The sequence below is a fragment of the Lepeophtheirus salmonis genome, chromosome 14 (assembly GCF_016086655.4).
Source record: "Lepeophtheirus salmonis chromosome 14, UVic_Lsal_1.4, whole genome shotgun sequence".
NCBI lineage: Eukaryota > Metazoa > Arthropoda > Copepoda > Siphonostomatoida > Caligidae > Lepeophtheirus > Lepeophtheirus salmonis.
This window is the reverse complement of record NC_052144.2, coordinates 38,395,578-38,419,868: the sequence shown is the minus strand read 5'-3', so window position 1 is coordinate 38,419,868 and position 24,291 is coordinate 38,395,578. Positions and strand designations below refer to the sequence as shown.

The 24,291-nt window shown below is 32.1% G+C and overlaps 1 protein-coding gene across 2 annotated transcripts; it reads right to left on the bottom strand.

Annotated features, from left to right (window-relative positions):
- Positions 1-2,451: 2,451 nt before the first annotated feature.
- Positions 2,452-23,510, bottom strand: egr (TNF superfamily member 12 eiger). 2 transcript variants are annotated; one of them, XM_071893417.1, is made up of 4 exons: positions 22,939-23,510; positions 20,911-21,176; positions 3,766-3,853; positions 2,452-3,089 (listed from the first exon to the last, which is right to left on the bottom strand). In XM_071893417.1, the coding sequence occupies exons 1-4, from the start codon at positions 23,152-23,154 to the stop codon at positions 2,541-2,543; spliced, it is 1,119 nt and encodes a 372-aa protein (XP_071749518.1). In that variant the 5' UTR covers positions 23,155-23,510; the 3' UTR covers positions 2,452-2,540. The 2 variants fall into 2 exon arrangements, with proteins under 2 accessions (XP_071749518.1, XP_040580393.1); XM_040724459.2 differs by having other exon boundaries at positions 3,766-3,946; positions 22,939-23,412.
- Between the last annotated feature and the right edge of the window lie 781 nt (positions 23,511-24,291).

Sequence of the window (24,291 nt, the reverse complement as noted above, 5' to 3'; positions counted from 1 at the left end):
ATAATTTGAATATAGTTTTGGAGGAGAACTGTCATGACGATTTATAAAATCAGGGACAATCAACTGTGACAAGGGAGGAGGGAGATGAGGAAATAAACAAGATCATTGGCAAGAATGACTCATATGTCGATCCTCAATTATACTCTGAGTCCAACAAGGACTTATAATTATAACTCCACAACAAACCCTCAAGGTTACTCTCCGTCTTTTATGACCACACACTAATGTTCAGACAGGGTTTGAATATAGAGGAAAATGAAGTTCACTACTCAGTAATTAAATAATAATAATATCAGCGCGGGAAATGAAAATTCATTCTCCAGACTACCAATTCCAAAAAGAAAAATGCGTCAGCTAATGTAAATTCACACGATTTACATCACTATTCTTCTTTTATATGTGAAATTCCTATCTATAAACTATCTGGTTACTTCTAATCTTAATCCCTTTATCAAATATTATACAATTTTACCATTATTATTTACGTCTCTTCTTTTTTTATGTTGATATTTCTTAAGTTCTTTCTTTTATATCCCCATAAAGGTGTGATTAAAAATGCGGACAAGAATAGTGTTATTTAAAAAGATATATATATATTAAGATTTGCTTATCAGTGAGATCCAAAATTGGTCACTTTATAGGAGATACACAACAAAACAAAATATATGTAGCATTTTGTTTTCAAGAAAATGCTACTACTAGACTTTATATCCTGAGAAATCCTGGGACTTTATAACTATGACAAATTTGTGGGAAATCTCACGTCGAGTGTACTTGAATATAGGTAGATATTAGAGGTCAAATAACTATACAACCTCTGTGTCAATTCCTCAATTTATCAATCATAATCAATTGTTAATAAATTAAAACTTTAAAAAGTTAATTATTCTCCTTGCTCAGGACTCAATTAATTTCTGGTTGGCTCATATTTGAGAATTTGTTAGATATTTAAAGTCAGCCTTTGATCTAATTTCAACACTCACAAAAGGCTATTTTTTATTATTTTACTTGTTCGGCTCACATGAGATCAAATGGTTCTGAACCGTCTCCAGTTCCTAAATGAGCTTGATATGCGTGCCCTAGGAATTAAAATATGTATAATCCAGTGCTCGAGACCGGACCCATATCTTTTTTAATGTACCCAGGACAGATACTGATTAGTTGAACTTGACTTCGAAAATATGGACTCGACTTTTGTTCTGTTATAAAAATATTAATTCAACAAACATAGAAAAAAAGAAATATTTAGTGAAAAAGTTACTTAAATGGTTCAGAGTAAACAGCTCAACCCAACTCCTACCGTTACGAAATTTTTGAACGACTCATGATATAGTTCAAATTTTGGCGGTTATTTCTGAAATGTTACTTTGAAGTAACATTTCCTGTACAAACGTGCAAATTTGTGTAGTTTTCTTTTCTTTTTAGAATTTGTCTGAACGATGTGGTCTAGTCTAGCTATTTTATTGATGTGTAACCGTAACTTTGTCTCCCAAAATGAGCTCAAATAAGTCATACTATCCATAGAAATAATGATGCATAAGTATGGGGGGCATGGACAATAATGAGCCGATTCCGATACATCCAAAAAGGTCGATTATTGTCAATTCTGTTACCGATTCTGATGCATCGGTAGACCACTATTTTAAAGCTTTATCTAACACTGGATGAGAATATTTTTTTTCTTCTATTGAAACATGTATACAAATAATAGATTACATAATTTTCACAGTATATAATATTTACTCCCTGGGTGAAGAAAAATAAAAAATAATTTCCTGGAATCTCTTGATGAAATACAATTTCCCGAGAAATGAGAAGTCCTAATTTTATTCACATTTTACAAATATTTTATAAATATTCATAATTTAATAGCAGAACTGGGCAGCCAGGGCTTGAGGGGCTGGTGCCCCTCCAAATTAAAGAATTTTAGCTTTTTACTAGATTTTTTTCCATCATTTAGGAAAGTTATGCAGCAGAGAAAAAAATTAAACATTTGAAACTTTTTTCCAAAAAATTTATTTTTTTGAAATTTTGAAATTTAATTTTGCAAAATTTTTTTTTTTTTTCTGTGAGTAGCTCTGAATTTTTGAAAAAAATTCCCAAAAATTTAACATTTGAAATTTAATTTATGAATTTTTTTACAAAATTTTTTTTTGTACATAGCTAAGAATTAATGAAATTTGTTTCCAAAAATTTCTAAAAATCAAACCGCGCCAAAAATATAATATTGCATCTCCAGGACCACCGTCTTTGCTGTCCGCAAGTCCAAAACGTTGGATTTGAAGAAGGTCTCCTTCAAAAATGCCAAACTTGACCCGGAGGAGTTAAAGAAAACATTCCAGGCCAATCCCCTATCCCACTTTATTTTCCATACTGGATAATACCTCGTATATCAAATAATATATAATGAATTCTCAACATTCAAAATCCTCAATCAGATTCGATTACGTATTTTTATACAAATAAATCACATTTATTCTAGTATTTATATCTTATTTAAATTGATTTGTACATGAACAGTTAGATAGATAAATATTTTATTAAATTCCGATTTGAGAAACTTGTACAAATCCAAAGAAAGAATGAGATGGAAGAAGAACAGAGAAGCGTCCAGGCTCTAGATCTCGAATAAAAACAGAATCCCCTTGATCAAGATACACTAACCCTCCCGTGTAACATGTATTAGTCTTTGTAGACTTGGTTGGAGTATTTGTCATGGTAGTGCAAAGGAAGAGAGGATCTTGATTCTTATATATCTGGAACGCATTTACATCATGCTCGTCCAAATAATTAATTTGTGCATAGACATAGTAGACTCCGGGAGAGCTAACTTGAACAGTTCCATTCTTTACGGGAAAGGCATTACTTACTTCTCTCATCCGGGATGACCAACCGGACAAATGCCACTTTTTAAAGAGTCCATCCACATTCTTGATCTTTGGCCCTTCTTGGAAATCACGGGGATCCACGGGATTTTGCCCTATGAAATGAACAGCTTTCATACCAATGAGTTTATCTTTGCTCATTGGACTTTTGTCAACTCTGTTCACTTTTGTGATTGGCTTATTGGCTCTTCGTAACTGCCTTGGCTGGGAAACAAAGGAGATATTATTATTAACATAAAACTAGAGTAAGTTTGCCCGGCGTTGCCCGGGACATTAAGAAATTAAAATTAATTACTTTAACAAAAATATTTTGAATAATCATATTTTGATCCGTGTCGGTTTTAGGGTTTGAAAATCTTATAATTTTTTGAATATATAAAATAATAATAAGTTTATATTTTTTTATTAATCACATTTTTGTATATTGTCGAATAATTTGATTTTAAACTATTTGCCCTACAAAAAAAAAAAAGGAACCACACAATTGTAGGAGGATCAGGGAGACCATGGTCCTTACTTTTGAAGAATTTACAATGACTATATAGTAAGGAGCAAAATAATATTTATTTTTGTTATATTTATTACTTACAAAAAGGGTGCTTGGATAACATTTATTAATTTATAAAAAAAAAAGCCCCGTAAAGGTTGTAAAAAATAAACATTTTCTCAAAAAAGAGGACGGTATAATAATTTTTTGACATTTGGACAAGGTGAGCAATGCTAAATAGAGAAGGGGAAATTAGTGGATTCGGCGTGTAAAATTAACCCATTCTCTTAACTTGTACAATCTACATATTCAAGTAAAATCGTATCCTCGCACGCTTAGAAATACGCTCTTTTTCCCTTCACGAATGACAACTGAAAAGTGATAATTATTTACCTTAGAACTTTGTGAGTTTTTGTTTCGTCGAAAGCCTTTCTTGAGGGAGGAAGCCGCAGATACGGAAGAAGACGATGCCTTTTGTCGACTATAGGATTTCCGATGCGTCAGTGTTGATTTTCCAGCAAAATGAGCATTCAAAATATTATTAGTATCTCTCTCTGACCATACGGCTGAGATTCTTCATATATAGACAATACACATAATTTTTGATGTCGTTATTTGTTTTAAAGGTATACAATTACATATAATTAAATATTCATATATTGTTAAAGTGTAATTCATTATTTTTGGGAAGGAGGGAGAGAATAGAAGGCATGAGCCCATTATTTTAAATCATATTTTATGCAAACTCATATTCTATTAATATTGAAATTGTGAGCATCAAAATTTATGTAATTGACATCATATGTAGAATATTACTGAATTCAAATGCATTCATCCCATATTTGCACATAAATTATATAAAAAATGACTCAATGCCAACTTTGAAGTACTTAATACTAACATATTTACTATCTAGAAAGATGTCTAATAATTGGAGTTGTAGAAAATATCCCTAATAAACTTTTAAATATTCATAATTTTGTCGTATAAATATATATTGTTCGATCACTCTGAGGAAAAGACTGTTGATGAAGTACTATTTAGGCAGTGGGTATCGACTGATAGGTTAGAGCTTACTTGTATAGTACTTCCAATCCAAAATTTTGGGGGACAATTTTTATGACAAAGTTGAGAAGCTGGCAGAGGCCCATTTCATTGCTAAGGCACAAAGTAATTTTTGAATAAAAAGTTAAAAGTTATTATTTAACTGTTAGAAGGGATAGAAAGGAAATATAACACAGAATGACATTTTTTAATATATATAAGAAGATTATGATATATAGAGATTATGAACTTTTCCAGTTATAGGCCTCAACGAAGGCGATCCCATTGAGATCCCACTCTTATTTTTCCCACGCATATATAATATGAGTATGTTAAGGTTCTTACAAAAATTGACGAAATCAATTTGGAAGCTTGGCCGGTGTGCCATTATTTATATTTTGTATAATGTTTTCACACTATTTTTTTGCATATGTGCCATTTTTTATGAAATATGGGTTGAAGCTCATACTCATGAAAGTATTTTAATGCAAAAAGATAAAATCGGTGTATTCTAATTCTAGGTATGACTTACTCAAAATTGAAGGTCTTTCAAAGGGGGCCTCGCGCCTCCACAAATCTAAAATTTCACAGATGTTGTTTCTTTGTTAGGATAGACACTCTAACTAAAAATTGTCTAAATCGGTGATGACCATGTCAAAAATTTCTAAAAGTATATACACTTGACACTTGCCAGATTGCTAAAACAATTAAAATGTTAATCTTGATAATTTGAATAATGTTTTGGAGGAGATCATACTAGCTGATATGAGGCTTAATTTATTTGATAGCTGCGAGTAGCTTTGAAGGAAGGAAATAAACACAAATTCTCACTCAGTATCTGTCAAGGATATTGACAGGAACTACTCTGATGTCGATCCGCAATTCTACTCCAACAAGGAGTTTTATTATACCTCTTCAACAAATCCTCAGTGTAAAAAACAAACAAAAACACTTTGTCTTTCACGTACTAGGGATTACTTAATACTTAGATGTTCCCTCTTAAAGAATTAAATATCATTGATAATAACTGTGGAAAATAAAAAACACTTTGTCTTTCACGTACTAGAGATTACTTAATACTTAGATGTTCCCTCTTAAAGAATAATGATATTAACTATGGAAAATAAAAAACACTATGCAGGTTTCAACTACAAAAGGTCTCGCACTCGTCTTCAATCATATTTTCTACACTCTACCACCTACTCCTTCTTTAATCCTATAACGTCCACTATGTCACAAAAACACTAACTTCTCACTTTTTCTACGAGGCAATACGTTTGCAACACTGGACGATCTTCAATAAGAAATTCCCGATTTTTTCTCTGTTCATCGATCTATTGAACTATATATTTACACTCGCACCCATAAAGTTCCTGTTGTCCTTTTGCTCAAATCGAAGATTCCAAAAGTACTGTATCAAATATGATATGTATGGCATACGAATACATCTTTTACTCTACGACACGGAAGATAAATTGGAGTGCAAGTATTTATTTAGTAAACAGCACGTAGTTTTGTTAAGTAAATACTTGCATTCCAAATTTTATTTCATGTTCTAGAGCAGGGATGGGCAATATCCATGATAAAGAGGGCCCATTTTTTTCACACTATGATTGGAGGGCCAAATGACCATGCACTTCAAATAAATTGATATGACAGACGCTACAAATGATGTTCAATAAGAACACATAATATATGTATTGATGTCTGTATGTTGATTGGAGCAACATACAACTATTTTCTGCATATAAATGCATTTTTACATGTCCTTAATAAGCAAGAAAGACAACACATTTGCTTAAAAAAATGTGAAAAAAGGAATTTTAACTCCTTCATTTAAAAAAACTGTCTTAAAAAAGCTTAGTCCAAATAGCTCACATTAAATAATGGCAACATTAATTAAACGTAATGAGAGACCTGTAGGCTGTGCTGCTGGCTCACAATGGATTGGATTTCAAGGTCAATTTGTGTTGTCCCATTGGGCATCAAATGAAACAAAGTATCATCGGTGTTTCTGCCTTTGGATTTTGGATCATGTGTGAGCCGCACTGAGTGAGGTCGAGGGCCGACATCACCATTAACATTTCATGGCATTCCTTCTGATAATAACCAAGAACACCCCGTTACAAATTACTATCAAAATCACAATCAATAAAAGTTACAAAACATCAGAAACTGTTTGTTTCAATCCTCAGTTCAGTCTCAAGTTCCACTAAGTATCAGGTAACAGATCCACCATATATAGTCACAGCCAGTGGTTCTAGATTAGAGGTTAAAATTTTAAGTAAGTATATCTTCAGAGATATGGGAGGTAATTATTTATTTGGTACAGCCTATTCAGCACCTCCGCTTCATTTTAAATGAATGGTGATTCCTCATTGAGGAACCTACAAATAATTATGAGCCGACTCATTGCTTTTGCAACTCTATTTTCCACTGGGAATATAATATCTCTCCTGGGATTTAAATATTGTTCCTTAATTGTTGACCCCTGTCTATACATAAAAAATAAGTAATTTTCATTCACTAGGTGAGCCATAAGGCATGGGAATTATATACCAACGATGAATCCTTATTTTTGGAGTAGACCCCCAATCATTGTTTTAGAAATTGAATGAGTTCTTTTTTAAGTTAAATATCTTTCAAGAAATCATTAAAAAGTCATAAATTAAAGTAATCCTACCTATTAATAATGAAGAGAAAGAAAAAATATGTATTTTATGCAAAAGCCATGTCTATGTATGATTTAATAATTATTAGCGAGAAATGAGGAAGTTCGTTGCAAAGTTATGAAATTTGATTCCGCTAAGAATATTTTCTTTTTCTTTTGCATTTATAATTATGCTGCTTGTGGAGAAACGCATTAAAATACGTCGATTGAATAGGTATGCTACAAATGATTTCCTTATTTGACTTCTGGATAAAATACACATACCTAATGTAATGACTAATCCAAAAGCTAGGAGATTGAAGCTGCATGTTGTAAAGATAAAGCTAATTATAGTGATTAATAAAGGAAAAACGGTTGATGCGTGTGCTCTTTCTTCTTTTTTGATCATTATTTAATAAGTCGTGGGCGTGTTAACGTCTCTCTCGAAAAGAAGAATTATCACCAATCTTTGGTGTAAATTGATTTGAAAACACATAATAAAATAAACTTACATGAATTTAAATCTAATAACAATATTTTCCATGCACTAATGCTATTTTAAATGAAGAAGGTTCTCCTCTTTATAGAAGTAATTCATTCTCTCCCTTCAAAATTAAATAAGAGGCAGAATTTATTAACAATGGTCTTAATTCAATAATTCCGTATGTCTCGCTCCACCTTCTTATCGCACTATTATAAATAAGACTATTTCAACTTATAAGTCTTATAATCTTAACACATAAACAGATGAATTATGATTAGAGATGGCATTTGTGGAAAAGTTAGAGGAGAAGGCGGTAACGACACATCTATATGGTACTATCTATCAGTTTCTCCTTGTTTATTGTCACGTTCAATTTGGGCTATTTTAAGTTCAATTTACAGGCCTTCCATAAAAATAATTTGTTTATAAAAATTGAAGATAATCCGTTGAAAATACAGTATGTCCAAAAATTGATGGTGACATTAAGAATACCCATTTTATAGTAAAAAAAAACTTATTTTTTGGTCAGAATAAAATGAAATTTGGCTGATACAATCATTAGCCAATATAAAATTACTCTGATGTAATAATTTTCCATGATTACATCATACATCAGTATAAAAGGGCTCAGAAAACACCACAGGATGTTACTTGAAATTAAATATCCGAAATTGTGAGAGAGCACTCATTGGAGACTAGGGCCGAAGTTGTTGGCATGATAGAGGGTCGATCAAGCCAGAGAGACGTTACTCAAAGGTTACATATTCCTCTGTGGACCATTGAGCTTTGTCTCGTACTGAAGAAACTGGACCTCCTTTGATGAAAAAAATGTTGTTTGACACATCAATAGCCACTTTCCAGCGGGATGGTGCCCCTGCTCACCACTCCAAAAAGGGACAAAAGTTGTGGTCAGACAACTTGGATTCCTGCCAACAGTCCAATTTGTCTCCCATTGAAAATTTGTGAGCCTTGGTCCTAGGGGAACTCAATGAAAATGCGCCAGCAACTTCAGAGGATGAATTTAAAAAAACTGACAAAAGCTTGGGAAAAATTTATCCAGATACTTTGAATAATCTGTAGGAAGGGATGCCAAAACGCATAAAAAAGGTATTAAGCTTAAAGGTCGTAATATTGGAAAGTAAATAAAGTTTTTTGTCAAAAAAAAAAAAAAATCACTTCTTTAGGTTATTTCATGATTTTTTTTTTAAAAACCACCATCAATTTTTGGACATAATGTACAATTAATGTAATCCAAACTCAAGTTTGAGAAAAATTAATATAGCTTCATTTTTTTTTGAAAGGCTACTATATTATAAATTTGTGATGTATTTTAAGAAACAAATTTATTCGATTTACATTATTTGAGAAATTTTATTTTGGGTTACATTTTTTAAAACCTAATTTTTATTAAAATGTTTGTACTATTATTAAATATAAAAAGAATTTTTTTTACATTTTGAGAAAAGAAAGATCAAAATTGTCTTATTTTATTCACTCTTTTTGCTCCAATAGGTAGCTTTAGAAAAAAAAAAACTTTATTAATATTTTTTATAGATTAAAATAATCCCTATCACAATTATTTTATGAAAATGAATGATTAATGCACATTTTTAATCTTTATTGAGTAAATAAAGAACTTTTGTCTCCTTTCCAACTTTGAACCGAAAATGATATCGTAAAAAAATGAAATTTTGTATATGTAATTTTCATACCATATGACAACTTTTCCGTACAACCCGTCATCGAAATTCGAAAAAAAGTTGAAAAGAAAAACCGGTATAGTCTACACCGATATACGTGAATAATTTTGTAACGGACCAATAGACAATTAAGTTCTAAGAACTTTGGATATTATAATCTTTAAATCTCAATAGGTTCTGTCAAATTAAAATTTGTCATTTTTTAGTGAAGAATATGTCAAGATAAATAATATTTTGGAAGCACAAAAATTATTAACGGTCTACTTTCTCACACCAAACATGAAACAATCACATAACCTGACTACTTTGAAAGGTATAATTGTTGTGGTTTGAAGATTATAATATACAAATAAGAAATGAATTGTTTGTAGACATTTGATTTAGTGTTGGATCGGTCTTAGAGAAATTTTGCATAGGTTTTTATCTTACCAACTCCCAATAATCGAAAATCCAAAAAAGTTGAAAAAAACTCCGCCCTACATTGTAGTCACGACCCTTCCCCTACTCCCATTTATATAAACGATGGAAACCGTTAGGAAGCAGATTTTACATGAGTTATGTAGTGTGACTTTTTTTATTCCCCCCTCCCACTAGTCTGAAACTCCTAATGACACCCCTGGATACATAATCTATAGTTACTCAACAAGTGACAATAAGTGATAAGATAACAGTATCTTTATTTATATTGGTGATGAATTCATATTTATTTCGATAGATATATGTAATCTAGTTTTTATCTAAGAATATATATAGGTACATATTAAATTATTCATGCCTCGATGGCTCCTACACTGAAGCTTAGTTATTCAAAAATAAGGCTATAATATATATATATATATTATGCATAAATATATTGTATATTAGGGTTTATCTCCCAAGATCCCGTGACTCTGTTTTCTTTGCGTTTTTCACCCACGGGAAATCTTGCATTTAATTATTGAACATAATAAATGATTAATTTTAACATTAAATTCATATTGAAGAATCACTCGGTCCTTTTCTACTTTTTATACGCAATATTGATGCATTCTATAGTTAGATCGTTCATCACATAATGTTTAAGTTTTTGAGCTATGGGTCTGATTGTGTTACTAAATTCAAAAAAGCTCAAAATCCACGGGCTCTAAAAACTAACCTGGGCACTATTAGTAATAATGATAAAATGAAGAAAGTACAAGTTGCGTAAGCTTTTTCCGGGGGGTCCGCAGGATCATATATATATATTTATTTATTGGGGGCGGGGGTTTCATAATTTTGGTTCAAGAGCATTTTTTTTTTTGGGAAAATAATTCCCCACCCAAAAAAAAAAAAAATTTAATGTTTTTCTCAAGATCATTTTTTGTTTTCATATCTATAATTTTTCACTGTATCTCTGCTGCAAAAAGGATTTTTTTTTCAAGTGTAGTTTCCTCTCTAATCAGTTATCAGATTAAAAAAAAATAAAATTTCGTTTTTGGTGTTGAAGGGGGGTTCGTTTGGTTTGTTGTTTGATCGCACCCCACACACAAAAAATCTATCAGATTAAGATCTGATGAGTTTGTAGCTAAATTTCCGGCAAGATGAAGTCGTCAAAAATGTGATGGAGCCTTTAGAGTCTTTTTTCAAAATGTGGATGGAAGCAAATCCCTTTAGGGGCCTCAAATTCCCTCATAACCTTGTAAACGAACGTCTCACTGAGTCCCAGAGTTCAAACAAGTGTTATGTTGTAGCTCCTGGAGGAGATTCCAAAGAAGAATCCGAGCCTTTTCCAAATATTTGGAACACCCGATCCATCTATTGATTCTATTTTTACCCGACTTGTACCAGTTTAAACAAGCTATTCAAGAGAATAAGTTTAAGAACTCGCATTTTGCCAAGAGCGCACACCAAAGTTGCGGCATAGATAGCTTGCTCGTATATTTTTAAAACTAGCTTAAAATGTATTCTTTCTTCTCTCAGAATAAAAAGAAATAATTAAATTCGATAGTATTTATTATTTAATAGTGGCATCCTGTAAATTAATTTTTTTTCCCGGGAATCTTGTTCAACGACATTTTCCCGGGAAAGGAGGAGCCCTATTGCATACATATATAAATATTTGAGATGTATTTAGAAAAATATATATTCGATGAACTTCGATCAGGGAGTTGTCGTCTTTAATATTAATCATTGTAAAAAAAGTTGAATTTACCACGCAAAATAAATCAAGGAATATAGAGATTCAACCCATGAGAACTTATGTATTCATAATTTCTAGATAAGTTTTAGTTGATTATAAATACAAGAGTGGTTTGAAAAGTTTTCCGACCAAACAAAGATACAAGACGTTTTTTCTGTATCTTTATTTTCAACATATGTATACTCTTGTAGCTATACAAACTTCTCCCAATGGTAACCCGTGCAACTAGTACTTGGTGTTTTTTTCTCAAAATAATTGTTGAGAAGACAATTTTTTTTTTTGGGTCAATTACTCCGAGTTGGATTGACTTAAACGCGTCAAAATTGAGCACAACAAGCCTTTTAAGAATGATTTTCGCTGCATATTCTATAGACTGTTTTTTAAAGATACATAATAACACGAAGTTGGAATAGTTCTTAGAATGTTACGATCTTTATTATTGTCTTAAATGAAGTAAGTGTTTTTAAAAACTTATAACAAAAATAGTTTTTAATAAAAATGCTGTTTTAAGACCGCGATGGTCGTGAAGGGAAAAAAATTCTTGCCAGAATCATTGCTTGAACATTAAAAACCTATATAATATTTTTGAGCCAAATCCATTCTTTGGTTTGGTCATGATTTCCGGACACACACAAGCACGCATAGACATTCACATTTAATAATTAGAAATCATAACATTCATTGTTTTTAATTTTTTCCTTTAATTTGTCTTTTTAAAAATAGGTTATTCATAAAATATGGCTTTTAAAAAAACATTATCTCAAAAAACTCCCCAAGAAGGATTAAATGCTCTAAATTTGATCCAGATAGGCCCCTTCAATTAAAAAAAATATATCAATTTCTAGCACTTTCATTGTAATGGCGAATTTTTTAATACTTTTAAGTGTAATTTGCAGTACTTTCAAAGGATTAATCAGAATCCTTTGTAGATAGAAATTAACTCTGATTATTATTCGAATCAGAAAACAAATGTAAATATTACTCAATTTTGAGAAAAAATATTTTAGCTCGTATTGATGTTGACAGAGCATATTTTGTTCAATCCGGACGGTTGACCTGAAATAATACCAGCTAGAAAGCATTCCCTATATCTGTTTGTCTGTATAGTAAATATTGTGTACATTAGCCCAGTTTGGGTTTCAACTTTTTTCGAATTTCAATTACAGTTAGTTTCGAAAAGTTGGGATTTAGTTAGGTTATAACCTAAGCCAAATTTCCTTTTCCTATGATGTCATCCATAAGTAGCACATGTAATTCAAAAAAGTTCTTTATTTACTCAATAAAAATTAAAATCCAACATTAATCATTAATTTTACATTAATGAATGATGATGAAGATTATTCTAACGGATAAAAAAGAATAATAAAGTTTTTATCAAAAGCTATTCCATGAAGCAAAAAGAGAGAATAATATAGGAAAAAGTTAATTTTTCCTTTCTAAAAAAATGTAAGAAAAAGATGCGCATTATACGCGGATCATCAAATTTTCCCAACTTTTTTCTCTTTTTTACTCAATAAGACAATTTTAGGGGGAAAAAATAATACTTTTTATAGGTTAGAAAAATGTCTATCAAAATTATTTGAGCAAAATAACAAAGTATGTCTTCTTAATATCTATTTTCACTAAATAAGATCAAGATGTGTAACAAAAGATGACCATGTGGGAAAATGCAATTTTGCATACGTAATTTCTATATCATATGAGAACTTTTCCGTACTTAATTGAAATTGGAAAAAAGTTGAAGATGAAACAGTGTTAGTGTGCATATTAAGAGATTAATTAATTCCCCAACACTAACTATTTGTGTTTTCTTGAAGAAAGGAATGTCATTTCTATTCATGAATTTTCATTAGCTCAGATTCTTAATATATAAAAACATTGATATAAATGATACACTAAGGTATAACAGAGCTCATTAGTTAATTAATTATGTAAAAGAAGCTAGGTATGAGTCTACTAGAACAATATATTATATATATCACATGTGATCTTCTTTTTATAATGTATCAAAGTTTCACACTTAGGTATTTATTAGAACATCAACTTTTGCGGCCTTCAATCATAAATGATGTACCATTAAGGAAATTAGGGCATTTTATCATGTGACCATGAGATACAATTTGAGACTTCAGGGGTTTGAGTCAATTAGACTGAGTTGAGTTCCTTTGCAAAAAAAAAAAAGTATATAAAAAGTTACTTTGATTCAACTTAAGAGACATCTATCTAGTAAAAACGAATTTACGTATGTATGAAAAGACGTCACCGGCTGTATATTGTGCTCCCTTATTTATTTAACACATGGCCTAAAAAATCCCAAGATTCTAACATAGATGGGGCTAATTTTTTTAATTCGCCTCGTTTTCAATTTAGTAGCAACTTTCAAATGACACTTGTCAAAAAGTCATGAAAATCAGTCCTTTAGTTTGTATGTTATTTTGCAAAGTGTGACGCAACTTTTTTTATTTCTAAAACAGTGGATTCAAAAATATTTCGATTTTTATATTTTACACTGCTTCTTGATATAAAAAAATACCTTTCAAGCTAAGCAATGGCTTGAAAAGTATTATGGGGATGACTCCGCTCCATAAAGTGAATAAATGATAATAATTTTAAAAAGGCCAATTTTCAACGGAAAAAAAGTGTCTCCTTTGTTAAGAATGGGACTTTTCAGCCCATTTTTTTGATCAATTGTTTGGAAATAACAAAAGTAGGGTCACACATAGCACAATAAATCATAAACTAAAGAACATATTGTTAAATTTCAAAAAGTTTTTGTCAAATTTGGTATTTAAAAAAATATAAATATTCTTTCAAAATTGTCAAAAAAGACACCCTCTTTCCTCAAGGGAAATACTGCAGAGTTCAGTAGTTTGTAATGAAAAAAAAAAAGTGGAAGGAGAAGGCGAGAGCGAGACATATAGTATTTTTGAATTAAGACCATTGTTAATATCAGCTGTCTGTTATATGATTTAGGTAGGAGAAACTGAACTACCGCTAATCAGAGGCGAACTCTCCACATTAAAAATAGCATTAGTGCAGGGCAAATATTAATATATAAATATTTATATTGTTATGAATTTTTAAAACAATTTACACCAAAGATAAGCAATAATACTTACATCAGAGGTCTTTAATATTGAACAAAAAAGAAGAAAGAGCACACGCTCAACCGTTTTTCTTTTTTTAAACGCTATAGTTAGTTAAAAGAATACTTATTGAAACTTGTTTTTTTCATAGAAACTACTCAACTCTACCTAAGACGTGGCCATTATATGATTCGGCCTCCCAATTACAAAATAATGGCTTAGAAGAAAAGTTTTATCTCCATTTTACATCAAACTCTGGATATGTCGAGAATTGACGGTGGAGTTACGGGGCTCAACTGTACAAGTATAAAATAGATATTTAAACAGAAATATACGAGGCTTGTCCAAACAGTTTCCGACCTCAACGTGAAGATGACAGCACTAGTAAATAAAAGCCAATCATATCTATCTAGCATCTGTGGATAGTAACTCACAAACAATTGGTAAAGTAAAAAGTTCTGAGCGTTTTTTCGCTTTATTTTGACACTAAAATTAACATCGTTAGGATTATCCAATTTAGATGGTTCCAAACGGGTTTTTGGCTAATTATCAGTTCCTAAGCAATGGAATAAGTGCTCACATGTCGGTTACACTCGACAATTTCACTTATTTTATCGACATTTTTGACATCCAGATTAGAAGAACGGAATCATTGGAACTACTGCTTTGCTTTTGTATTCGATACTGTATTTGGCCCATAAACAACACAAACTTTTTAGCTGCAAACTACAACTTAGATCTTGTTCTTTGTAATACTGAAGAACGTATCGAATTTTATCTTTTTTTACTTCCATTTTGGAACGCTGTAACACACGTCTGACTTCACCCAAGGCAAAACTGTAAATGAACTATTTTTAAGTATACGCTTAACCTTTGAGCATACTTGCAGCTTTTTTTAATGCAATGTATTAATCGTCAGATATAGCTCACTAAAAATATCTAGCAAAAAACGCTCTGAACTTTTTACTTAACCTAATATTTATTTTTGAAGGTGTAACCTTTAAATAAATTGAAACATTAGATTTTTTGCTTTGAAATTTGAGATGTCTAAGTCAATCCAACTCGGAGTAATTGAGGCAAGAACAAAAAGAGTTTCGTCAAGAATTTTTTTGCAGAGAAAAACGCCGAGTACTATTTGGACGGGTTACGGATATGGGAACATCGCTGGGAGAAGTGTGGTGAGTTACGAGGAAAAAGTAGGTCTTGTATCTTTGTTAGATCGGAAACTTTTTAGACCATCCTCGTACGTAGTGGAGTCAAGAACAAACTATTAATAGATGTTTTGTCAAAATTCTATAACATTATTTCCTATGATTGAATAGTAAAGTAATCTACAACAATAGTAATTGAAAAGTAGAAACAAGACATTTACTTTTATTAAATAGTCCAGACTAGAGGTGGATTTAGTTTAGACCCAAGCCCGAAAGCACAGCGTCCAAACCTCATTTTGTCATGCCCAAAAAGCTCTCATAACCTTCCAGCCCGACATTTATTTCTAATTTAAAGTAATTCCTTTACAACTAATCGATGACCTCATTTTCTATTTGACACCCTATGAAAATAAGCTGAAGTTGACGTTATTGATTATTTGTAAGGGTCATACATACAAATAGTTTTTTTAGATCCTATTTGGAAGATCAATTTCGTATTAACATTCTTTAAACAGATAAAATGTATCATTAACAAAACTCCAATATTTGAAATTAAAAATAGGTCTAAAATGTCATTAATTAGTACCTTTTTGTTAAACTGATGGGGATTTTTTTGTGCAGGTGCGTCTGCAGGGGAAGGGCATGGAGGGGCTGAATCCTTCCCCTGCAAATGAAGATATTTTTGCTTTTTTATTAGAGTATTTTTTCGTTGGAAAGAAAAAATTATTATGTGAAATTAAAAATTATTTTACGGATAAATAATGCACTGGATCAAAAATGTTTCATTTTCGAAATTTTTTCAAAAAATTTAATCCTGGGGACACCCTGTGTGTGTGATGTTTAACTTAATCAGTTAGTTATTACATTATGATGTTTTAAACATATTTAGGGTTAACCGTAAAAAAGACCAAAGGAACTAGAAGTGGATTCGGTATAGGCACGAGCCCAAAGTCCGAATCTCCTTTTGCCAAGCCCGAAGGTCCGAACCTTCCATCCCAATATTTATTTCTAATGTAAAATAATTCCAGCTAATGACATCATTTTTGATTTGATCCCCCAACCCCCTTTCTAAAAAAAAAAGAAATGAATGATTTTTTATTTTATTATTTTCTTAAAAAAAAGGTAATTCAACTAAAAATAAAAAATATATATAAAAAATATATTTAGCTCTCATGAGTATATATTGGAATATTTTAAGGTATAGACTATCATGTTTTGGCATGCAAGATGGCTTAAACACGACACCTCGTAGCCCGACTTAGCCCGAAGCCCCATATTTTTTAGCCGATCACCATACTCTACAATGATCGTAATAATACTTATTATTATTGAAACATAGAATGACGTATTTACAATGTAAGTACAACGTCTAACAAGGTCGACAAATAACATGGACATTTGTTTCTTACCTTTACTTTTGACAAGGCATACAAACAAAAACATATTATAGTTTGAGAGAGTTTTGATGACTTGATTAAGTTTATTATTGTGTCCTTCAAAGAAAGTCGCATGTGACAACACCTTTAATACGTAATCTGTACATTCTACATAATATGTAAGGGTGTACATACATATATTCAAATGCACATATGTGTATCTACGTCTGTTTATAAACATTTCCAATAATACTTACATAGTATGTATTTAGATGAGGTTACAAAATAATAAGTTTCAAATATTCCGAATTCATAAATGAATACTTAGGACATCGGATCATAGGATAAGGTCTTGTAAAGGTGTGTGCGTATAATAGAAACGCTTTTTTGACTGTATTTTGCTTGTCTGGTTCAGTTGTGAATTATTGAGCATAGAGTAGGGAGGTCTCAAGGGAAGAAATACGCCATATTTTACATTTTTACTGCCTGAAAAGAAAAAACGCATCGAAAGCGATCAAGAAAATTTGCGATGTATACAGGGCAAATGCTCTTTATGTTCATATTGCAGAACAAAGGTTTGAGCAATTTTTTCCCCAGCTCAATTTAGCCCTCTACTGTAAACAACTTGACCGTTTGAAGCTGGCAATCGAACAAAAGAGGCCTGCATTGGTGAATAGGAGACTACAAAACATAATCAAGACAACACCAATTATAATTAGTTTTTTCCCAATTTATTATTATAATTATGGGATTGAAATAAGCTCAAAAGAAATTTGAGGACGTGATAAAAGTATTCAAGGAGACTAAGTGGACTCCATGAAAATATTCAAGGATTTGGACTTGAGACTCGACTTGGAAATGAGGCAAAATAACTTTTTCTCACCTTTGCATCATATATGCATAATACTTAATACTTCAAAGTAGAGCTGTTTTAGTCCTTATTTAAGACTGTCCCCTTCTGTTCAGTCCTGTATATCAGTCCTAAAACTTATGTAGTTACGTCCTTGATGACGTCACTCAACTTTATTTTTTCATTTTTTAAACAATTCCAGTACTGACCAGTCCGAAGGGCTGGTCCTTAGACTAGACTGGACCGAATAAGTAAACACTATTTAGGACTAGAGCTTTCCATGACTGCTGGGGGGGGGGGGCCTATTCAGTCCTGCATATCCGTCCTAAAACTTATAAAGTTTGCTCCTCGATAACGTCACTCAACTGTATTTATTTTTTTTTTTTAAATCATTTCTAGGACTCACTGCCTTAAGGATCAGTACCAAGAACTGAAAGGACTGGCCCTAAAAATAGACTGGATCAAATAAATAAGAACTGATAAAACACTACTTAGGACTAGAGCTGTCCTTGAGTTATGGGTACATGTGTATATTAGTAGCTAATTGCAGCTTATCTAATAGAACGTCATAACAACTAAGCTGCACTCCACCCCAACATTCTGCAAATTGTCAGGGTTACAATGTCAACTTTTCGTTTCGTTTATTTTTACATACCGGTATACACATTTTATTCACTACTCTCCTTGACCATTTGAAGAATATTTTGGGAGAAAGCGGATTGGGTGTCATGACGAGTAATTAGATTAGCTTCAAACAGCTATGAAAAGATTGAAATATAAACAAGACACAACCCATATCCAGCAAGAACCGGCTAAGGAATCACTCCATTCTAGACCCCTAAAAGTTTCTGAAGTCCCCCCCAAAAAAAAAAAAAAAAAAAAAATATCATATCTTATATATAATTATAAGTCTGTTTTTGGTGTTATCACATATGGAATATAAAATGTTGCACAGATCAGTCTGAAATTTAGCAACTAGACTTATAAAATAATCATGCATCTTCCTATGATATTTATTGAGGCTCTGATGTCATAAAAAGCCTGTTTTTAACAAAAATAAAACCTACTTCTCTTTCTCTCTTTTTATATCTCTCTCTTTCTCTCTGTCTCTTCCCTTTTCTGTTCTCCCTTTGTATTTTTCTAAATTCCTCTTTCTGTCTCCTACATTCATTCTTTGTTTTTATTTCCCTCTATTCAGCCCTGCAGAACAGGTAATCTCTGTTGGAATCAGGGGCGTGCGCAGGATTATATTTTGGGGAGGGCTTGGTATTTGTATTTTTTTTTTTTGTAAAATAATTTAAAATTTCAAAAATTAACATCTTTGCAGAAAAATTTTAATTTTTTTTAATACAAATATCAAGAATCTATAACTATTCTCCAGATATTACATTTTGGAAAAAAATTCAAAATCCAGAGATTTCAAAAATCAAAAAAATTTCAAAAATAAAAAGTTTAGAAAAAAATTTCAAATGTTACATTTTTCTGAGAAAAATTTTAAATAGCCATTAACAAGCAATTAAATTTTTGAAAAAAAAAAATGAAAATGTATTTCAAATATAAAATTTTTTGAAAAAAAAATTAAAATATTAAATTTTTTGAAAATAAATTAAAATGTTAAATTTTCTAGTAAGAATAAAAAATTCATTAATTTGGGAGGAAGGCTACAGTCCCTCAAGCCCCATTATATAGCGGTATTCATAATTTTTGGAGCTAAGCCCTCCTCCCTCACACAAATGATGAAAGCCAGTAACGCCTCTTCTATCTATCGTTAATGCACACACGTAATTTATACGTATTTTCTCTCCTCACGAAGGAAATTATAACAGCTTTAGAAGATAAAAAGTACTGTTCAGGTTTCAAACAACAACAAAACTCGCATCCCGAAATATGCTTAGGATTTGCAATCCTATTATACTTGGTAGACTTAAAAACAAGGAATTGTACTGGTTTTACAGGAGGTATTGGGGCCCTAGACTGGTTTTGCACTTGAAAGTATAAATTCCTTTTAAAATACTTCAAAACTAATTTAACTCAAGGTAAAACCAGCCCAGGCATAGCGTAAGAAAAGTTTGTATTTCGGTGGAATAAGTTATTTTTAACTGTTTGTCACAAAAAAATATAACACTTCATAAACTTTTCAAAACAGTCCCCGACAGCCACGGAGATGACGTAAAAAGTTGTTAATATAATCAATCTTGAGGCTCAGGGATACTGCCTGCAAAATCAACCTATATTGGTCACCCAAGCAGATATTACAAATACTATGAGTAGAGATGGGTTTTTAAGAGCACGAGGAGAAGGTGGGAGCGAGACATATGGTATGCCTGAATTAAGACCCTTGTTAATTTCAAGTTTTATGATTTTGGAGAGAGAAAAGGAATTTCTGCCATAAAGAGGATACCCTTCCACATTTAAAATAGCCTTAGTTATGAGAAAATGTCATAATTCTATTCATATTCATGTATATATTTTGTTAGATATTTTTAAATCAATTTACACCAAAGATAGGGGAGAATTTTTCAATTTACACCAAAGATAGGGAAGAATTCTTCAATTTACACCAAAGATAGGGGAGAATTCTTTTTTTAGAGGGGGATGTTAACCCACACACACCACTTATTAAATAATTAATAAAATAAAAAGAAGAAGGAGCACACACAACAACCGTTTTTTCTTTTCCTAATTACAAAACTTAGTTTTTTCTTTACACACATCCCTTCTTTAATTATGAGTGATGTAGACAAAGGTGGCATGGCAGAGGGTCGTTGCCCCCTACGTTGAATATTTCAAAAGTTATTTTATTAAGGGGTGGCAAATTGATATAAAATAACGCAAGGATAATTTATCATTTCTAAAACATACACAAAACAAAACATGAATTTTCTTAAAAACCAAGAAAAAAAATGGTGAAAGGCCAGCCAACTAATACTTATATGTATATCCCTCTACCCCCGTGACTGAATGTTCAGGAATGCATTTGAATATCCATGATATTAATTGTAATGAATAAAATATAAATCATAATGAATCAAAGATTACCTATGATGACTTTTGATGGGAGACTTTGTTGATCGTCCTCGGTTGAACGACCTATTTCGCTTCCCTTTTTTAAGCCAGACTCCATAGATCCTCAAACCCTCTGTTTTATTCTTAGCATGATATGTTCCATTTTTAATAGCTTCAGAATATTTTGCATCTATCACCATTGGCCTCGTTTTTTCTCCTTCATCATTAGGATAATCCTCATCAATAGGATCTGTAAGTATTTCTCGTATATTTCTTTCAGCTCTTTCATCTTCATAATTCTGGATTAAAGGATTAAAACGAATTTGTTACTCAGTTTTTGTTCTAAGCTACATAATGTAAAATCTGGGTTTGTAATTTTAGACAAATAAAAAATTGTGAGAAGTTCCTATCGGATTTGGATTAATATTATTTTGTTAAAAATGGGGAGCCGAGGATTATATTAATTTGATGGATTTTTTTATGGGAGTAAATTGATATAAGTGATTTTCATGAAATGGGAAATTCAGATTAAGAAACGATGATGAATTTATTTACTCTAAGGCCATAAGCTGACATTAAACAGGCGAGACGTACCCTATGTACACGTATATGCATTTTTCATGTTGTATTAGATATGAGACACTTGTCAACATAAGACCAAGTCATCCATGAGCAAGTCCCAAGTAAGTCTCAAGTTTTATATTTCCTTGATCAAGTCTGTTTATCGGAATCTTATTATAAGACGTTAATGACGTTTTCAAATGCATCTGTGTACGTCTCAAGTCAAGTCAAGTACAATATTACCGGGTGGTCCATTATAATCTGAAAACTTACTAATTCAATAATTAATGAAGGTTGAATTATTAAAATTAATTCATACTCCGATATATTAAAGCATCCACCAAGGCTAATAGAAATACAAGGTTAACATTGACGTCATAACGAGTGGTTGTGTTTTGTCAAAATCTGCTTGTCTGCCCAAGTTTGACCCGATTATATTTCATTGCATCCACAAATAGTCACAAAACAAACTGGAGCTCTTTGTGATACGTACAAGTTGAGAAAAATGACATTTGAATGTGATCGACGAATTACATTCGCGCATTTTTTGATACTGTTCTGTGAGGAACAGACAGAATGACTGGTACTTAAGCTTTGGAGACATTGATGAATCGAGGAAAACTCTTAGAACCACAAAGCACCCTTCCTCCGCTATATCCCTATCTTTGTGGCCTCAAAGGGCAAGGCCACCTCTCTGGTGTGGTTGTCAGTCGTGTATAGGCTCACGGGGTCCGACTATGGGACTACCTTGGCAGAGAACCTTTTGCTGTGGGTGCAGGAAATATAGTTTTCTAGCAGGATTGTGGGGCTCTACACACCTAAAAAATGAATAGTTGGCCAACTGCATTCCCTTCTGGCCCAAACCCTTTTGGCTCTCCTAAAGCCCTGATACAAATCCCCTTGACTACACCTTTTGGGTACATGTCGAGGAGAAGGCTTGTAGTGTCAATCATCCAAATACCGAGGTCGTCAAAGCCACTATCAGCCAGCACTGGGACCCCTTGACAGATGACTACTTCCACAGCAGGTGCCACGCCTTCCACCACCACCTGGAAGCCATCATTGCCGCTAAGTGTGGCTACATTAATGATTGAAAGAGCTCAGACACACATCTGTTTATTGTATTAATTTTGTTGAAATTCGATTGTTAAATAATAAATGATATCTTATTGAATTTTAAAATCAAAAGTGTTCAGATTTTAATGGACCACTCGGTATATGTATCTTTCATTTTGTATTTAATATGATACACTTGTCAGAGATGAGACTAATTCACAAGAAAGCCTCAAGTTTTATATTTTCATGATCAAGTCAGTTTATCGGAATCTTATTATAAGACGTTGAGTGTTTTTGAATTTATCCCTGTACGTCTCAAGTCAAGTCAAGCATGATATTAAATTTAATAGTTTAATTCAAATAAATTCATAAAAAACGACTCCAGTCTCTATGTCTGGCACATGTAATTACAATTTTCTTGTTGACTTAACAATTAATACTTACAGTGGATGCGCCTTCGATGAGTAGTTTCTTCAAAAACTCTACTTCTCTCTTAAGCCCATCAATTTGTCCTTGATGATCGTGAATCGTCTCATTGTTTGTCCAATAAAAAAGAGCCAAAAGTCCCAATACACTCAGTACACACAAGAGAGCAAGAGTTCCTCCAAGAAAGGGAGTCCAACTCTTATTCTCACGACTGACCAAAAGCTTAGTATACATGATACCTTCAAATTAAGTAGGGTATACTTCTTCGTTCAAATCCTTACTGCGAAGAAAACACACAAACACAACCAAACTGATATTCCCCAGGTTCTAATTTCTTAATACGTAGAAGTACTCATTTAATCTACTGATTTTCAAATTGTTTTGGGTTACTTTATGGCTTTTTTCTTCACGAGTGAGTCCTACTTTGTACGCCTCTGCCTTCTACATATATTCCAACCCAATTTACATAAACCATATTTGTTTTTTATGAGGGCCGTGTACTGAATGATTTGAAATCAATGATGTCTGTTGCTCCTTTGATGTCTGTAAAAACACAACAACATCCTCCATGAAATAGACATTAAACCACGTAGAGCTTGTAAGAGATAAATAAACGTATTTTGTATAACATTATACATAGTATAACAGACAATAATACCCAAAATCTTAATCTCCTCATTGTTCTTATTTAGATACATGGATACCCATTATAATAATCAGAGCAAAGTATTACGCACAAAAGGTTTTGATAATATAGTAATGTGTACCATAGATTTTTTTTTTTCTCTGTCGAAATTATCAATTATTTATGATATGACCCCCCCCCCCTCAAAGTAATAACAAGGCTACCCACAAGAGAAACAATTTATGTACCTACTATCTAAAGTTGAGCCATAAATATGAAGATATATACATACCTATTTAGTCATATCTACTTTGTATACCTCTAGGTATACAAAGTTGTGTATCGACCAAGAAGAAACCATCAAATAGATAAAATACTGGGTGGAAACTCAGCCTGTCACTGATTTATTATACATTTAACAAAAATCTTTATTAATGTCAAATTGATTTATTCTATTCGGCCGCCATTGGCCTCACAGATCCCACAAGCCTCTTGCGACAATATTTGCAAATATTGTGAATGAAGTTTGGGTTCATAGCAGCTCACTCTTTGTCGACGGAGGTCTTTCTGGCTTCAACCTTTGGGTGACGAATGCTAGTTGAGGGTTTGGTATCTGGAATATATGGTGGCCACATTTTCTTGTTCTAAAAAGCGATGTTGTTAGCCAAGAAAGTCTGAGTAAATTTCACATTGTATGGGGGGTCTTGCTGAAAGACAACGTTGCGTTCGGGGAAATTTGTCTGTAC

Coding starts and splice junctions, on each gene's coding strand:
- egr (XM_040724459.2), bottom strand. CDS start 23,154: ATGTATACTAAGCTTTTGGTCAGTCGTGAGAATAAGAGTTGGACTCCC. Junction 21,177..22,938: donor TCATCGAAGGCGCATCCACT/GTAAGTATTAAT, acceptor CCTTTAATCCAG/AATTATGAAGATGAAAGAGC. Junction 3,090..3,765: donor AAAACTCACAAAGTTCTAAG/GTAAATAATTAT, acceptor TTTGTTTCCCAG/CCAAGGCAGTTACGAAGAGC.